Genomic DNA, 13,860 nt, shown 5'->3' on the forward strand with positions numbered 1-13,860 from the left:
ACAGAGATCCACCTGCCTCTGCTTCCTGAGTATTGTGATTAAAGGCTTAAGCTACTACCACCACCTGGCCAATATAATATATTTTGATCATGTTCTTTCCCCTCCCTAGGAAAATTTTAAAAACTAATAGAAATCAGTAGAGAAATAACCAACGCCTAAGTTGTAGCCTCTTGTCTCTCTGATCCCTGTTTGGAATGTGTTTACTATCTTTTTTTAACCTTGGTGTCTTTGCTTTGGGAGATCTCTACCTGTTGTCCTACTGTAATAAATCTCTCTCTAGTACAGGTTGTTTTAGGAAGTACTGTTACAATTCTGCAGAATATTTGATTTGGCCCTTCACTTATGAGGGAAACAGTTTGCTGTGTAAAGGGAAAGAGAAAACCTTCCAATCATGACGGTTCTGATACCTGATTGATATTGAGTCCCCCACACAGCACTACTAAAGGACTACTTGAATAGCACTCGAGAGTTGGAATTGCATGTAACTTGAAAGGTCTAATTAAACTAGCAGTTGTATGTGATTTCATGTTTATGTATCAAAATGCTTTGAAATGGACTGGTATTGAAATGAAAATGTAAGGATCGTTATGGAATGTGTCTGTTATATTTTCCTTATGTGCTGCATTTGTTTAGAGCATAAATTATCTTTTTATAAAAAAACTTGTTCTAAGTGATAAGGCTGAATGAATACTGTAATTGAAAATATCTTTTAAGTCTTTGTCATGTTTTCCTTCTTTAAAAAAACTATAAAAACAGCCATTGCAAATTATGTCATTTCTGATTACCCAGAACTTGTTATTATTAAGTCAATTTTAGACTTTCTTAAAAACAACAGCAAAAAAAGTACAGAAGAGCCGGCGGTGGTGGCACACGCCTTTAATCCCAGCACTTGGGAGGCAGAGGCAGGCGGATCTCTGTGAGTTCGAGACCAGCCTGGTCTACAAGAGCTAGTTCCAGGACAGGCTCCAAAGCCACAGAGAAACCCTGTCTCGAAAAAACAAACAAACAAAAAAGTACAGAAGAAAATTATACATAGTTATAGTTGTCCACCCCAAAACAGCTTCAGTTTGCATTTTTAAGTATTCCCAAATGACTTTTAACTATTTCCCTTCAGTTTACTGTTGTTGCCTTAAACTAGTGGTCATTACAAGCGCAGATGTACTTGGTGGCTGCCCTTACTCCTTTAGTATTTCTAAGTTATTATCCATGTCATTATATACACTAGAACAGAATTTTGAATGACTAAATCATATTTGACTACAAAGACAGTCTACTTTTTAAAAATCCACTTAAAAATGAAACTTCTCATGATTTTTACTTAAAAAAAAATGCTGTACGATTGTAGTTGGAGCCAAGTGAGCAAAGGGGAGTGGGCTTTTTGGCAGATGGTGCTGGAACAAGTGCACATCCATATGCAGAACCAAAAGATTGTTGTCTTTCACAAAAAGTAACTCAAAATAGCTATAGATCTAAATATGCCAAAGAACTGTAGCCCTCCAAGAGCGTGACACAGAAGAACACTAAGGTGATAGTAGGCTTGGAGGTGACTTTTTAGATGCAACAGTTAGATGAGAAGTTTTGTACTCCTTAAAGGAGAATGATGGGTGTTTAAAAATCAGAAAGCAAGATGGATGGCACCTGAGGAACAACACCTGCAGTTGCTTCTGATCCCCACATGTACACGTACACCACATGCATCTACACAGAGAATGAAAAGGCAAGGCACACATGGGAGAAAATCTTTACAAAACACATTGCTGATAGTGGTCTTATGGCCAAAATTCATGGAAAAAAATCTTAAAACTCAAAAATACAAAAACAACAAAATGAAAAGATCTGAACTGACAGCTAATCAGGAGAGTTGTACTAGCCATAAGATATCCAGAGATGCTCAGGGTCATAAGTCCTGGAGAGTTACATTGTAAAACAGCGAGGTGCTCCTCACATCTCTCAGATGCTAACCAGAACAGGAAGCAGCAGGAACTCTTGCTGTTGGGAGTCAAAATGCGCATCCACTATCCAGCAGAGTTGGAATTATTGTTACTGCTAACCATGTGATCTAACTGTGGTGTGCCTGTTTATCCCAGAGGAATTGTCAAACAGAAATGTGGATGCCCTATTTATAGTGCCTTTGCCCTTAACTACCAAGCTTAGAAACAGCCATGATAACTAGTCAGTGGATGAACAGATAAAATGGCATGTCCAGGTAATGAGATATTACTGAACAGTTTGGGCTGCCAATCAGTGAAAGAGCCTGGGAAAGCCTACTGTATTCTGCTAAATGAAAGAAGCCAGTCTGAAAAGATCATGACCTTCCTGAAAAGGCAAACCATGGAGACAGTAAAGAGATGAGTGGCTGCCAAGGCTGAGAAGGGAGGGAAGGGGCAGAGCAGGGAAGCTACTTCTCACGATGCATGTTGTTACACATTTATAAACATACAAGGAGTCCTCATATAAACCTTGGGTCGTAGTTGATGGTAAAATATGAGTTTGACTCATCAGATGCACTAATGCAAAGTATCCCCATAGGCCATGTGGGAATCCTGAATGACATTTTATTCAGTTTTTGTTTAAACATGCTCAGTTGCTTCTTTTTTCCTAATGCTGTTCTGAATAAGCAAACCTTTAGGCCTGGTATGGTACATGCCTGTAATCCCAACACTTGGAAGGTGAGGCCAGCCTATATCACATACTAACCTTGTCACAAAGAAAGCTCCCTAGTAAGAATGCTTATGTCAGACATTCTTTAAACATGTTAGTAGGTTGTGGGTTGTTTTGACAGGTTTCCTCTACAGCTCTTTGATGACTAGGGATGTTGGCTGATGGAACTTGCTCCTAGGTTCCATGTGGCTGAGTGGTTTACGCTGCAGGAAGAACTCAGCCTCCAGCATTTGACCCTGGTCTTTGTTGACTTTCTGACTGCTGTGTGCCATCTCCATAAGGATACTGAGTGGGGAAAGATGAATTTTTCTCACTCACTCCTCTGCTTCTCTCAGCTGCAGGCCTTATGCACACATTCAATGCTCATGCAGCCACTGACATCACAGGCTTCGGGATTCTGGGCCATGCACAGAACCTGGCCAAGCAGCAGAGGAATGAAGTGTCGTTTGTGATTCACAACCTTCCAGTGCTGGCCAAGATGGCAGCTGTGAGCAAAGCCTGCGGGAACATGTTCGGCCTCATGCACGGGACCTGCCCGGAGACATCAGGTACAGGCTCCTGTTCCCTACTCAAGCTAGGAAAGCCTGGGGCACCCATGAGTCCCCACTTTGTATGAAGTCAGGCACGACAGCCACACCTCTCCCTGCTGTGGGTTTGCAGTGCCCTCCAGTGTGACTGAGATGCTGTAAGTGTGTTCCCCTTTTTGATACATGATTGGTGTGGAAGATGAGCTCAGGAAAGATAGGTCATATCTGATTCACTGAAAACTTAGTCCTTGAACTCTAACACCCATAGATAAATTTAAAGCAGTCTACTTTTTTTCTTCTTGAAAAGCATTTTAACTTGATGTCTTAGCAGAGGTGTTGCCTATTACTTGGAAAGCAGATTCAGGGTGGTTACAAGTCTGAGGTGAATCTATACAACATAGCAAAGCCCTGTCTGTGTCCAAAAACGTAGCCAGGTGTGTCTTGCACATGATTGTAATCTTTGTGCTCAGGGGACAGAGGCAGGAGGATAACCAGCCCAAGCTGTGAACTGAGATCAAGTTATAAACACACACAGTTGAAGAGTGGAATAGTATGGGCTGGAGAGATGGCCCAAAAACCAACAGCATGTTTTGCTCTTGCAGAGAGAGTTTCCAGTACTCACATCTGGCAGCTCACAGCTGTCTGTAATTCCAGCTCTGGGGGCGCTAATGGACACCCTCACTCATGAGCATAGGCATGATTAAAAATAATATCTCTTAAAAAATGTGGCATAGTGTATGTACTGTGCTCCAGGGTGTATGCATGTACCGTGCTTCAGTGGGCAGACTGTCTTCAGGGTGTGTGGACTATCCTTCCGGGTGTATATAGCACTTGAGAGTGTTATTTCCTTTTTGCCCTAAGTTTCTCTTTCTTTACCCTCTAGTTTTCTTTACCTCCTTTTTTTCCTTCCTCAGTTTTTCTCATTTCCATTTCATTTTCTCTATAACTACTTTTACACATGTTCCTAGACCCAACTCCCAGGAAATTGACCAACAGGGGCCTGAGTCTGTAACAGACTCTGGTATCAGGCCAGGGATGGAGACCATGGAGCCATCTACCAGAACTTGACATTCTCAGCTTGCTGCTCAAAACAGTGTTTCTAGAAGTAGTTAGAATCCCTTTAGCTGCTCTCTGGCTGGAGCAGTTTCTGCCACCTCATGGGCACTAAGTGAGCATTGTGTGAGTTAGTGGCCACAATCATTGAATTTGGTCCTCATTTTCTGAAAGTTTTTCCCTGGACACTTAGAAACTCAAAACTTTCCGGCCTGGCTGTTAGAAACAGGAAGGAAAATTGGTATCTTTGTGTTTTGCAGAAAGTTAAGAGTCAAGACTAGCGCCATCCAGGAAAGACTTTCTCATGAATTTTAACTTTAAAAGCACTGTTCCCCAGTAAGATGAGGAGTCCATGCCGGGTAAAGGACCCCTTGTTGTTTATCTCCTAGTGTGGAGTAGGTCACTGCCCTGTGTGCTTCTGGCCCCGCACGCACACCTTTCCTTTCGCTTGTGTTTCCATGCTGTGGAGTAGAGGGTTGCTGTCTGTGATCAGATAGGTCATTTTCAGTTTGATGTTAGTGTTTGAATGTGGTAGGAGTTTACCAACAGATCACTTCCCTTATCTCCAGAGTGGAGCATGACCTCAGTGTAAGTCAGCTCTGGTGGAAACACAGAGAGGCCTCCCCTTCCCAGCGCCGTACAGATAGTAACCTCTGCTCTTTCTTTGCCAGGAGGCCTGCTCATCTGTTTACCACGTGAGCAAGCAGCTCGGTTCTGTGCAGAAATAAAGTCCCCCAAGTATGGCGAAGGCCACCAAGCATGGATTATTGGGATTGTAGAGAAGGGCAACCGCACAGCCAGAATCATCGACAAACCTCGGATTATCGAAGTCGCACCTCAAATAGCCACGCAAAACGTGAATCCCACACCTGGTGCCACCTCCTAATCTAGACAGAGATAGCTATTGGATTTTGTTTTTAAATAGATCTATTTCCTTTATCATCACTTTGATTAAAGACTCGATAAGAACAACAAAAATCTCATTGTGTCTACACATCTGGTGACCCTAGGTCGGTTTGTGAGTGGATGCAATTAATAAAAAGAAATCCATGGCCTTCTTTTCCTGTTACATTAACTGAAGATGCACCCAACCTCGAGGCAGCTTCTGAGTTGAGAATGATATTGTTATCCAATACTGTTGATTCATTTTGAATCTTTAGATGCGTATCTCTTGCCGCATAGGCGCTTTCTAAAGGTGCTTCCCACCCTAGACATTACTGAGAGCAGTGTCACCTGGCAGTCTGTGTCTTCTCGTGTCTATAAATTGTCTCAGTTGACATTCTAGAAAGGCAGAATTGGTAAGTGACGTGGTGGCCTCCCAGTCGTCAGAGGGTTGCATGAGTCCTTTGAGTCTTTGGTTTGTAAAGAGCTGAGTCTAACAACTCGAGGGCATTTCTTCTACCCAGGACATTCTCCAGTCGCTCACTCAGACTCAGTTCAGTAAGGTTTACTCTGCATGGAAAGCACTTAGAATTAAAAAAGATTTTTTTTTAAAAGCTTTCCTGATACTTGCAGTAATACCATTAATGGTTCTTTACCAATAGGAAAAAGGATACTTTTTGCAATGTAATTAGATGTTCTGTAGTGTGACAAGGAATTGCCTTCCAATAGGGGATTCATGTATAATACTCATTTATAATTCAATATCTAATTTACTTCGCAAATAATTTTTAAATATAATCAATAATGACTGTTCTGTGGATGGTAGCATTTAATACATTTTATATTTTGTATAGTGATTTCAGGCCTCTTGTTTAAAATCAGCAGCTCTTTAGCCTAATTCTTAGCATCATTTTGTCTCTGCGCCCATACTTTTTTGTGCACGCATTTTGTGATCTGTCTAAAACCTGCATTGCCAACATTGCAGCTCAAATTTAAAAGTTGTTATTCAAATAAATATTTAATTTTTTTAATTGCTCTTGTATAATCAGATGCCCTTTTTAGTATTATTTTAGAAGCATTTGGGAGGGTTTTGCCTAAAGTACAATTTATTGGGGAAAACTAGATTTTAGTTTTATAAAACTTTTAAGTCTTTCATGGGACCTATATTTTCTTGAATTAAATTTTGTAGTTCTAGAACAAATAGGCAGTCTACAAAGGTGTTATCTGTGTTTCTTAAAAACAACAGGGGCTTCCTCACCTTTTAACCTATGAAACAGCTGGGGTTCCCATCGTTAAGCACAAGGGCACTGGGTCCTCACGCTCCTGTCTCCAGTAGAGAAAAGCACCACTTCTCCAGTTCACAGTGCTTCCTGCTAACGGGCCCAAAGCTGCACTTTGTAAACTCCCACCCTCACTCCTCAGCACAGAAAACCAGGAACCTGCCACTGGGCAAATGGAATTCCCTGAAAGGAAGGAAGCGAGCGGCTGCAGCGTGGCTGTCTCCTTCAGGAGCCACAGGACCTCCTGTATCCACCTGGAGCTGGAACTGGAGCCACCAGAGTGTGGCCCCGAGCAGAGGAAGCTGTCACAGAAGGACATAATTGGACACTATATGGGAATCGATACGATGTTTGTCCTCTAAAGTACACGCCAGTGGGCTGCAAAATAAAATGTGTTGGAATCCTGAGTGCAGAAAATACACTGTCGGGCTTGGTTCTGTTTTGTTTTTAAGTAGGTGAAATCGGAGCTGATCCTGTCTGTTCCGGGAGCTGGCACTTGTTTTGGTGGCAAGCCTGTTGAGCGGAAGCTAGAGGGTTAATACCCTGAGCAAATTGTTTTTGAAGATTCATTTGGAAAGGAAATGCCAGGGACTTGAGGTCCATGGATTCACGATCCAGAGCTCTTGTTTTCAGAGTGCTCATAAACCTGTGTTGGAATCGCCTGGGCATTTGTCAAGAGACATTCCTGCCTTTACCCCAGACCCAGAGTCAGTGTTTCTTGCTGCGAAGACAGGTAATCTCTCTTCAAAGTGAACCCTTTAGGGCCTTGTACATTAAAGCTTGAGAACCACTGATCTCAAAAGGGGTGTGGGGGTCCCTAGTCTTAGCCATTCTGTTTATTTCGTGTGTGTGTGCGTGTGTGTAGTTCCTTGGCTCAAGTGTCTGTCATAGGGCTCAGTCTCTGTGGAACTTGTAAGTTTATCCCATAGTCACTATTATCTGATTTCTGGACCAGACTAAAACTCTGCCCTGGGCAATGTTCATATTGGAAATGTGTACAAGTTCTGTGATGGAGTTGCACCCCAAATAGTTGAGTAGCATTGCTGACTATACCTGGAGAAGCTGGGCCCACTAGAGCCAATTCCCCTCATGTTGAGAGATTTTACAAAGGAATGTCAAAAGTTAAGCTGGTTATTTCCACAGGCTGGGTTGAAGCCAATTGTTTCTAAGGGAAAAAATTGGACAATAACATACTTGTTCTTTTTGGTTCCGTATTTTGAAATATATTAGTCTTAGAAATTCTGCATGATTTATTCTTTTTAAAATTTATTATTATACAATATTCTGTCTGTGTGTATAATTGCAGGCCAGAAGAGGGCACCAGACCCCATTACAGATGGTTGTGAGCCACCATGTGGTTGCCGGGAATTGAACTCAGGACCTCTGAAAGAGCAGGCAATGCTCTTAACCTCTGAGCCATCTCTCCAGCCCCCTGCATGATTTATGACGAATAAGTGGAAGTATTTTGATTGTTCTGATTATATAAGTACATGAGTGTCATACTTGCAGTCTGAATTCAGCATTGCCCTTAAAAGTCTGGCGCTGCTAAGATGACTCACTGGGTACAAGGTGCTTGCCTCACGGTCCTGATGACATGAGTTCCGCCCCCAGAGCCCATGTGGAAGGCAAGCTGACCTCCACATGCACACATGGCATGTGCTCACACTTGATACATTCTAAAGTATTTTAGACGGCTGAGTTCTAGGTCTTTGTCTTACTCTGTAGATACAGAAACAGTAGCTACACACTTTTATTTTCAGAGGTGATTAGCACATAGATGCTCGAAAGACCTGGTGGTAAATCTGCATGTGCACAAACCCCATTTGAGCTGTTCACCTCCACATCTGATCGTGGCAATCTCTGTCCCTTTCTCATTGGGAACCCACAACCATGAAACACCAGGGGCCACAGTGAGACTCCAGAATCCTCTCAGTGGTGCACAAGCATTGCTTTGCCTTTGATTACATCCTGTCATGAATGAGCAGTAGTGGGGGGCTATCAGTTAAGCTGGGCAGCACTTCTGGGCATCTAGGCATGGTCAAGAACCACCGAAGCCAAGCTGGCTGTATGTGGGTGTGATTGTGGTTTGCTCAGTGAGTAGGGGCACACAGGTCTTGACTCCTCTCTAAGGTTTCCTGTACTTGACAGTCCTCAGATGTCAACACGGCTTATGTTGATTGCCCCTGCTAGGTCATGCTGCCCTTAAAGGGAGTTTGATGCCCAGGAGAAAGGCAATTAATGAAGCCCATCAGACTCAGTGCAACTGGTCCTACTAACACAGGACTAATCCCGTATACTCAGGCTGACACAAGAGGACCTCAAGTTCAAAGTCAGCCTGGGCAACCTAACGAGGCCCTGCCAAGAAAAAAAAAAAAAGCTTGGGAGTGTAGTTCAGTGGTAGAGTACTTGTCTGGTATGCACAGGCCCCAGGTTTAGTCCACAGTACTAGCAAAAACCAAACTTCCATGAAAGAAAACAAAAATAAAAAAATTCACTATGGTTCCTGTAATCGTGATGTGATTATGGAAAAGGCTGACATAGCTTCCATTATTGTGTTTCAGGAATAAAATAGCGTGTACATGGAAATAGATAGGATGTAATGTTTATCATCCAGGTACGTTTTGCATAGTTTTAAAGTCAAATTATATAAAATTTGATGTCTAGGATATATTCTTGGGTTTGGGACCATCTTGAGAAATAAATCGTTTGAACCTTTATGTTTCTGTTTACTAAATGCTAGTTTCTGTTTGTCATACAGTCAACAATATAAAAAATCAGGAATGGATATTTCTCAGATGTTAGGTTAATAGAGCTTACTGGGCGCTTGAGACGGTTGTGACATTTGTTATCCCTCATCCATCTGCAGCTCTCAGGAGCCATGTGTGAAGCGGTGAGACAAGCTGAAGCTTCAGTGGAGACACCAAGGAACACTGCAAGCAGGGAGTAGAGCCAACCTGGGAAAGGGTGCATGGGCTACCGCCAGCAAGGCTGTAGGGTTGGGGCTGCTCAAGCCTTTTGGAGCATCCATCATAACTGCACACGCTCCAGCGCTGGACCACAGCTACTGGGTGTAATGCTTGTCTGTTGAAGTTTGGTCCGGACTTGGTCTGACCATTCCTTGCTATTTTCCTAGTCCCTTTAGAGTGGACATACACATAATTAAAAATCATCTAATATTTAAAAATAATTTTCGAAGATTTTTTTAAAAAGTAGTACTTAGTCTCCCGAGGGCAGAATGCTAAGTGACGTTTAGCCAAAGTATTTATTGAATGTGGTTGGTGGCCAGGCACTCTGCAGCTTCCTGGGGCCTGCTAGCAGCTGGAAACCAGGTGTTCAAACACGCGAGCCTCTGGGGGACACTGCACATTTCAGCCACAAGCTCCACCACATCAGCATTTCAGCTGTGGAACTCGCTGCTGCTGCACTGTCTGCAGTTTCATGCAGAAGTACTGCATGCAAGTCCAGACTTGTATCTGGAATTCCGTGGCTCCTAGCTAACTGGAACCAAGACCCAGATGACAACGTGACACGGTGGCTGGTATCAGGTGCCTACTGCTGGTCACACAGCAACACGGCCCCTCACACCTTCCAAACCTGTCTATCTGCTGATTGGCCTGCAGAGTTAAGTCCATCAGAGTCCATTCTCAACCAGCTCATACTTGGAGAGACCACACTTGAGTATAGAGCGCAGCTTAAGGAAGCTGGTTTGCTCCTATAGGACCAAGCTACAGAGAGTATGTTTTCAACATAAGAAGATAACGTGTCCATTTCTGCTCCTACCCCCTTTCTTTAATAGGTTTATTTATTCATTTATTTATTATGTATACAATATTCTGTATATTCTGTTTGTGTTATGCCTGCAGGCCAGAAGAGGGCACTAGACCTCATTACAGATGGTTGTGAGCCGCCTTGTGGTTGCTGGGAATTGAACTCGGGACCTTTGGAAGAGCCATCTCTCCATGCACCCCACCCCCACACACACCGCCCCTTCCTTTAGAGATAGAGTTGTCACTGGGTTGGGGGTTGGCTTTTTGGGTTGCTTTCCCGTTTTTGGGTTTTTTTTTTTCTTTTCTTTTTTTTTTTTTTGGTTTTAATTTGTCTCGTTTTGTTGTTTTTCAAAAAAGACTTTCTCTGCGTAGTCCTGGGACTCACTCTGTAGACCAGCTTCGGTTGCTGAGATTACAGGTGTGCATCCGTATCCCCAGAATTTCTATCTAATGAACAATGCAAGTTCATGTGGCTAATGCCAAGAAGAAGGTACACGCGATGGGATGAAGGGAAGAGGTTTTTCCAGTGACACTGGCCGGCCCTTTCTTCTTGTTTTGGCAGGCACCTTAGAAGTACAGGGGTTAGAGTTGGTAGCTCAGGAATATAGTGTTAGCCTAGTATGCCTGAGGCCCTGGGTTTGATTGATCCCTGGCACCACAAAAAACAAAACAAAACAAAACAAAAAACAACAAAAAAAACCAAACAACAAAAAACAATCTAGTTAATTTGAGTCAAAGACACAAAATGTCGTGCCAGATTAAAGCCAGCCCTCGGATTCCAGCCTCCTGCTCTTGTACGCTCTCCCCCACTCAGATTTTATCGTCAGGTCATCACACCTTCTTCCCTGCCTCTAGTTCTAGTATGAGAGCCCACTGCTCACGTGATCATTGCTCCGCTCTTTCTACTGCCCCTCGTACTTCCTAAACAAGTGTCCATACAGGACACTTGATAACTGTGAGAAGTTCTGTGCCAGCTGACTGCGCTTCATTGCTTGCTCAGCAATTTGCCCTGGTTTTTTTGGTGTGTCTCAACCCAAATAATCCCATAAGTAACAATGTCATTTTTTCATCTTCTTCCAGATTCATACAGATGTAGCTTTTAGTTTCTAGTTTAGGCAGAAAGATTAAAAATCTCCTTGAACTCCTATCTTCTCATTCTTTAGACAAGGTTTTATCATAGCTGATGTCAGACTCAATTTGGAGAAGGTAAGTTTCTCTTTGTCCCTTAATGATTTATAGGATGCTTGTCTTCGGCCACGACATGCAGGAATGTCACTATCTGGCTTTTCTTAAATTGTTCCTAAAAGACTGGTTTTTATGGGACAGAAACTGAAGGGTGAGTGTGTGTATCATCCTGCCAACCCTTTGCTACAGAATACTGTAGCTCAGTAGCTGTCATTCAAGGGGTGGGTTGGGGCTGGAGAGATGGCTCCGTGGTGGTTAGGAACCTGTACCGCTCTTGTAGAGGACCTGAGTTCAGTTTCCAGCACCCCCTTTAGGGGGCTTGCAGCCGCCTGTAACTGGAGTTCTAGGGACTCTGACACCTGTGAACACCAGTTCTCTCGTACACATGCCATCACACAGATACACACATGTATCAGAAAATAATAAAAAATAAAAATAAAAAAACAATCTGTTTTAAAAGAAAAGATGGGAGGCCAGAGAGATTGTTCAGTGGTTAAGAGCACACTGGTTGTTCTAGGGGACCCGGGTTCAATTCCCAGCACCCACTTAGCAGTTCACAACTCTCTGTAATTCCAGTGCCAGAGGATCTGATACTTTCACAGCAATGCACATAAAATAAATTTAAGGGCAGTGGTGGCGTACGCCTTTAATTCTAGCACTCAGGAGGCAGAGACAGGTGAATCTCTGAGTTTGAGGACAGCCTGGTCTACAGAGCGAGTTCCAGGACAGCTCCAATGCTACAGAGAAACTGTCTTGAAAGACATTAGATGGATGGGTGGATAGATAGATAGATAGATAGATAGATAGATAGATAGATAGATAGATAGATAGATAGATAGAAGATAGAGTAAGCTAAAGAAAAGATGGAAATGGGACAAAGGATGTGTCAGGGGTGTCAGGGTCACTTGGGGGAGATTTTTCATTGACTTTGGAGCCCATGCAGTAACCTAAATGCAAAGGCCCCAGGGTGTATGTGTTCCTTGTTTTTACATTGCTGGAACCAAATACTAGAGCAAAGTAACTTCAAGGTGAACAGATTCATTTTGGCTCCTGTGATTGCTTGGTCTCATGCACTTACACAGAGTACTGTGGTGGTAGCAGCCTGTGGTGGAGGATGTTCTTCACTTCTTGTCAGACCGGAAGTAGATAGCAGGACAGGAAGGGGGCAGGGATAGTAACCTCCAAGGGCTCAGCCCCAGTGACCTTCTTCCCCACAGCAAGGCACCACTATTTATTTCTCCTGTCTCACAATGTAGTGCCTTCTCTGGGTATGAAGCATTAAAACATGAGTCTGAACCTGGATATGATGGTGGCTATAATTGTGCATGCCTATAATCCCAGGATTTGGGAGGTAGAAACAGGAACATCAGGAGGTCAAGGTCATCTTCAGCTTCACAGTGAGTTCAAGACCAGCCTGAGCTACAAGAAGATCTTGTCTCAGAAGGGGTGAAGGTAGAGAGATGGATCAGTGGTTAAGAGCACTGGCTGCTCTTTCAGAGGACCCAGGTTCAAGTCCCAGCACCTACATGGCAGCTCGCAAGTGTAACCTTGGTTTCCGAAGATCCCACACCCTCCTCTGGCCTCTGAATGTACAGAGCATATGGTGTGCTGCTGTGGGATATTTGATCACTGCTAAGACCGCATTAATTAATAAAATCAACCTAGGACAAGAGGTGGAGTCAGCAACTAATCAACGGAGTAGCCATAGAGAGTAAGAGGGAGTCAGGAAAACGGATAGAGAGGCACAGGAAGTAGTGAGGAGGGACTTTGAGTCTAGCAACCTTTTTGTGGAAGAGAAGCTCTCTTTCTGAGACACCAGCTAAGGAGGAAGGTCAGCTAGTTACACCTTGGCCTCTGAGCTGGCAGGTTTTCACTCCAGCATCTGACTGCTGAGTCTTTATTAGTAAAATTATAAGTTTAGGTTTAGTTTACAAGCAACATTCCACAGACGCATACACAGGCAAAACACTCATACATGTAAAAAGTATAAAAAATCGAATTAAAAAAAACCAACCAAACAAAATACCACAAACCTGTGATATTTATCAAAACTATACAGCTCACCCTAAGCTCCAGATCACTTCTGCAAAGACCCACTTTTCCAAAGCTGCTCAGCTTTGCCCTTTGCTGGGGTCTGTGAGGTGAACACACCTTGCAGGAGGGGTGGCATCTCTTGTAGAGCAAGGTTAGAGCTCAAGCCCAGCCTGGTCTACATAGAAATTTCTGAAGGAGAGAGACCGTTTCCCTTTGACGTGTTAGAAATCTCAGTGGTGAAGAAGGCTGTGGTGGTGCACGCCTTTGATCCCAGCACTTGGGAGGCAGAGGCAGGGATAGATCTGAGTTCTAGGCCAGCCTGGTCTGCAGAGTGAGTTCCAGGACAGCCAGGACTACACAGAGAAACCCTGTCTCAAAAAAAAAAAAAAAAAAGGGAGAAGACTTTTCAGTGTCGATAGGTGTGAAGTAGGCCTTCGGACATAGACAGTCTGGCTCTAACCCCACTTTGCT

The 13,860-nt window shown here is 43.4% G+C and overlaps 1 protein-coding gene across 4 annotated transcripts in view; it reads left to right on the forward strand.

Annotated features, from left to right (window-relative positions):
* Nucleotides 1–6,820, forward strand: part of Sephs1 (selenophosphate synthetase 1) — a 27,631-nt gene extending 20,811 nt beyond the window's left edge. For 2 of the 4 annotated variants that reach the window (XM_005354849.2, XM_005354850.3), the window contains exons 8-9: nt 2,997–3,209; nt 4,913–5,127. In XM_005354849.2, the coding sequence (XP_005354906.1) occupies nt 2,997–3,209; nt 4,913–5,127 (428 nt within the window). Of the gene's footprint in view, nt 1–2,996; nt 3,210–4,912 lie in introns of all 4 variants that reach the window. The other 2 variants (XM_026783095.1, XM_026783096.1) reach the window with 1 other exon arrangement.
* Nucleotides 6,821–13,860: the final 7,040 nt, after the last annotated feature.

This window comes from Microtus ochrogaster, chromosome 16 (genome assembly GCF_000317375.1).
Source record: "Microtus ochrogaster isolate Prairie Vole_2 chromosome 16, MicOch1.0, whole genome shotgun sequence".
Classification (NCBI taxonomy): domain Eukaryota; kingdom Metazoa; phylum Chordata; class Mammalia; order Rodentia; family Cricetidae; genus Microtus; species Microtus ochrogaster.